This window comes from Gossypium hirsutum, chromosome A04 (assembly GCF_007990345.1).
Source record: "Gossypium hirsutum isolate 1008001.06 chromosome A04, Gossypium_hirsutum_v2.1, whole genome shotgun sequence".
In the NCBI taxonomy this organism is placed as follows: Eukaryota; Viridiplantae; Streptophyta; class Magnoliopsida; order Malvales; family Malvaceae; genus Gossypium; species Gossypium hirsutum.
The window spans coordinates 3,878,559-3,882,367 of record NC_053427.1 but is presented as its reverse complement, the minus strand read 5'-3'; the positions used below and the strand labels follow the sequence as shown (position 1 = coordinate 3,882,367).

The 3,809-nt window shown below is 30.8% G+C and overlaps 1 protein-coding gene across 1 annotated transcript; it reads right to left on the bottom strand.

Moving 5' to 3' along the window:
* Positions 1-228: 228 nt before the first annotated feature.
* Positions 229-3,226, bottom strand: LOC107918736 ((+)-delta-cadinene synthase isozyme XC14). Its single transcript, XM_016848323.2, has 7 exons — positions 3,006-3,226; positions 2,641-2,905; positions 2,167-2,539; positions 1,599-1,817; positions 1,349-1,487; positions 941-1,189; positions 229-640 (listed from the first exon to the last, which is right to left on the bottom strand). The coding sequence occupies exons 1-7, from the start codon at positions 3,132-3,134 to the stop codon at positions 347-349; spliced, it is 1,668 nt and encodes a 555-aa protein (XP_016703812.1). The 5' UTR covers positions 3,135-3,226; the 3' UTR covers positions 229-346.
* Between the last annotated feature and the right edge of the window lie 583 nt (positions 3,227-3,809).

Sequence of the window (3,809 nt, the reverse complement as noted above, 5' to 3'; positions counted from 1 at the left end):
TACAGAATTTTTTATATATTAACAACATAAATTATAATATGACCTACATAATTTGATTACAAAATATTTTTTTTTTTGTAAAATTATTTTAATAAACTCAATAGACTTTAAGTGGTAATGATTAGCGGGTTCTTTTTTTATCTTAATTCTAGTATTTATAACTCATTCTATTTTTATATTGAAAAGACAATTAAAATATAAAATAGCAATTTTTTCACAACGAAAAGCTTGAAAAGAACTTTATTGAATTAATAAGGAAACAAGTAGAAAGACAATGGATTTGCACTTTCCACATTATTAGATGGAACTTAATAACTATCCCTTAAACAACAAGCTTAATATAATTTCAAAGTGTGATGGGCTCAATCAACAATGAAGTGATTGCATCTTTAATCGGCTTAGTAACATGTGTATAACCATCTCCATCCTTGTCTAACACATCCATTACCCTTGAAAGGTTTAGGCTACGATTCAAAACCTCTATTGGCATTTCTCTTGGTTTCAGAAACTCTTGATTCGTATCTTTCCAAGCACTCTCGATATGCTTGTTGAATACATCGTATGCCTCTTGTGCTGTTGCGCCATATTCTTTCATGTAATAGTCAATTGTTGACCATTCATCTTCTCTCCTATGCTTGAACTGCAATCGTCATAAAATCAAAACTATTCTATCATTATATACCCTAAACTTTGTCAATATATTAAACTTTATTTATTTTGTGATAATAAACTACCTTCATTGACAATACTTCCTCACTAGTAACCCTAAAATGAAACTATTTTTTTTCTTATCTTCTAAGACTAAACATTTGATATATAAACATTAAATTTTATTTGTTTCAGATCATGATAAAAACCTTCATTTGATTTCATTACAAAGACATCTAATTATTGAGTGAAGAGTTTGATTTCTTGTGATTATATAAATATATTATGATACCTTATGTTCAGTAACATCATCCGTAAACCGACAAATAATTGTGGAAGCTTCAATGATTTTAGGATTGCTAACTGCCCATTTAAAGGTCTTTGGTGTTATCATATCTCCCATACCGGCGAAAGATGTGATAGCAAGCATGGCATAACCACTAGATGACACTGCATTAGCCTTAAATTCTTCGAACGATGGTTTGTAGTTTTGAAGAGCCCATTTGGCCTCCATAAAGTAGAATTGAAGAAGTTGTATCATCTGGACAACAAAATTCCAATAATTATCACTAATATCAAATCAAATTCTATAATATTATTTAAACTACTATATATTGTTATTCAAGTTAACTGTTTTTTTAGATTTAAAATTTAGCTAATATCTTATCTCTTTTGTATCAAATCATGTTTGTTAATATACTGCATTTTTCGCATATTCGACACAATATTGTCTCCCGTGCTCAGCCACCAGTTGTTCCATTTCTTCATAAACATCTAATAGTGCTTTGTAGTTCAATTTCATATATTCTGGAAGTTGATCTATGCATTTGATTTCCCACCTGAATTGAACTTCATTGTTATATTAGATCATTTGTCATTATATATATATTTATTTGAATGTTAATCTCCAATTAAAGAAATCTAACCTACTACAGAAATTAAAGATATACCTCTCAATAGCACTTCTATAGATAATGAGCTCATCATAAGTTGCATATGAGTCATATGTATCATCTAAATGAGATGCCATTGCTAGCACTTTTGTCGTCATCTTTCTACCAAGTGAATACTGGGGCTCAAAGTACACTCCCAAGATCCAAAAATAGCATTCAACCACTCTATCTCTTGCATATGGCAACTTTCTTTTAAAGTCTAAATCCTTCCACCACCTAAAAATTCATATCATGATAAACCCCATTAGCACAATGAGTCTTCAAAGGTTTAATTAGTTTCACATTCATGTTGTCGATGAGTAAATTGTGATTTTTGATTTAATTGGCAACCTCAAATTTTAAAATATATATAACTAAAATGAAATAGGTGAAGAGATGAATTCAAGGTCCATGCTGTCACTTTTAACTAGTGCTATTTAATACGTTTAAGATTCAAATATTAGTATTTGCAACTCCTCTCCTATACTAAGGATGGTGCCTCCTATAAATTCAACCCCTGTACACCAAAAAAATAAAAAAGATGAAAAAGAAAAAAAAATGGGTGAAAAAGATTTAAAAAACATACCTACAAATCTCACTTATCTCTTTCCTATGCAAAAGTTGTAACATGTTGAAATCGATCTTAGCAAACTCCAACAAAGACTTATTATGGGACTCCATATCTTGGTATACTGAAAGATAGTGCCTTGCCTCAACCCTTGGTAAGCCTCTTCGAATTGATTGTTTCAAAGCATGAGAAACCTGTTCGGACAAAGGGTAGTCCAAAGATGCTACAACAAGGCTTAAATGGTTGGTGGTGAAAGAAATTGCTTCATCCAATATATCTTCCCCATGAACCCTCATATAGGAGGCTTCGTAAAGTTCCAACAATCCTCGAACATCGCTTGTCACGGATGACTTGAAATTCCCTTGCTCGTCTTTAAACTTGTTGAAGACCTCTGAGATCAAATTACCCAAAATGATATATCGTTATCAAACATTCCATGAAATTATATTCTCAAGAAACTTAAAAACACTATGTTGTTGTTCCAATAAGTACCGCATGAAACATTGAATCCATGCTCTCGGAGTAGTCGGAATCGAAGAGATGTAGTGTAGAGGTCGTTCTCGGCATCATTGTCGTTGTGGTAGATGTTCTCTAGTTCATCTTCGATCTCCTTCGTGAAATGGTAACTCACACCTAATCTTTGGACTGAATCAATGAAGGGTAACTTTTGGGTTGAATTAGCCATTGGTGCTACAATCATCTTCCTCACTTCTTCTTTCAATTGTTGGTGGTGTTTTTCAGTTTCAGCATCAATATTCTACTCAAAATAAAGAAAATTTTATTCATATTGAATCACTAAATAATTAAACAAATAATATGTTAAGATTATATGTCAGTATGGTCATATGTATGTATACCTTGTCGGGACAATTGAGGAAGACATCTCCCCAAATGCTAGGCGGCGGAATATTGAATTTGGGACGCATTTCATCCTTATTGGAAGAAAAGGGTGATGAAGAAAGCTTTTGAGAAACTTGTGAAGCCATTTCGATTTATCAAAAGGAAATATTTAAAAGCTTAATTTGCTGCCTTTTTTGGTTTGCTCTTGAAATTTGGCACAGAATCCGTGAGGATAAGAGTGCAATTGTTGCATGTATTTATAGGTAAAAAGTATTAGTGATTTAACATACATATATCAAATTGTACTGCATAGATAAATTTTTGTGGACACTATTTTTTAATACATAAAATCTAAACTTTCATGTGGTAGATATACATGAGTTTACAATTTAATTAGTGTGTTATCATATTTTAATTTTTACGTTTAAAGATTAAAATAGACTAAAAATTAAATAAAAAATTTAAATAATATTTTTATAAAGTTAATAGATCAAATAAATTACTCACGTTCTCACATCACTTTAAAAAACGTCCCCTCATCAAATTACGTATTAAACATAAAACAAAAATTTAAAGAATGATTAAATATTATTTAATTAATACCTATAACATGTACACAATTATTATCAATACAACAAAAGATGGGAAGATGAGTGGGAGAGGAAAGTTTTATAATTCTCTTAGGCCAAGACAGTCCTAAACCCAAATTCGATTTCAAAACCCTAATCTTATCGAGTCTTATATCATTGATTTTAAGTTTTTCTTTTTCCATCTCTAATAGTGAGTGTATATTGGAAACTTAAAATCTTACTCCTAAAAAT

Coding starts and splice junctions, on each gene's coding strand:
- LOC107918736 (XM_016848323.2), bottom strand. CDS start 3,134: ATGGCTTCACAAGTTTCTCAAAAGCTTTCTTCATCACCCTTTTCTTCC. Junction 1,190..1,348: donor TCGAATATGCGAAAAATGCA/GTATATTAACAA, acceptor TTTGTTGTCCAG/ATGATACAACTTCTTCAATT. Junction 641..940: donor ATGATGTTACTGAACATAAG/GTATCATAATAT, acceptor TGACGATTGCAG/TTCAAGCATAGGAGAGAAGA.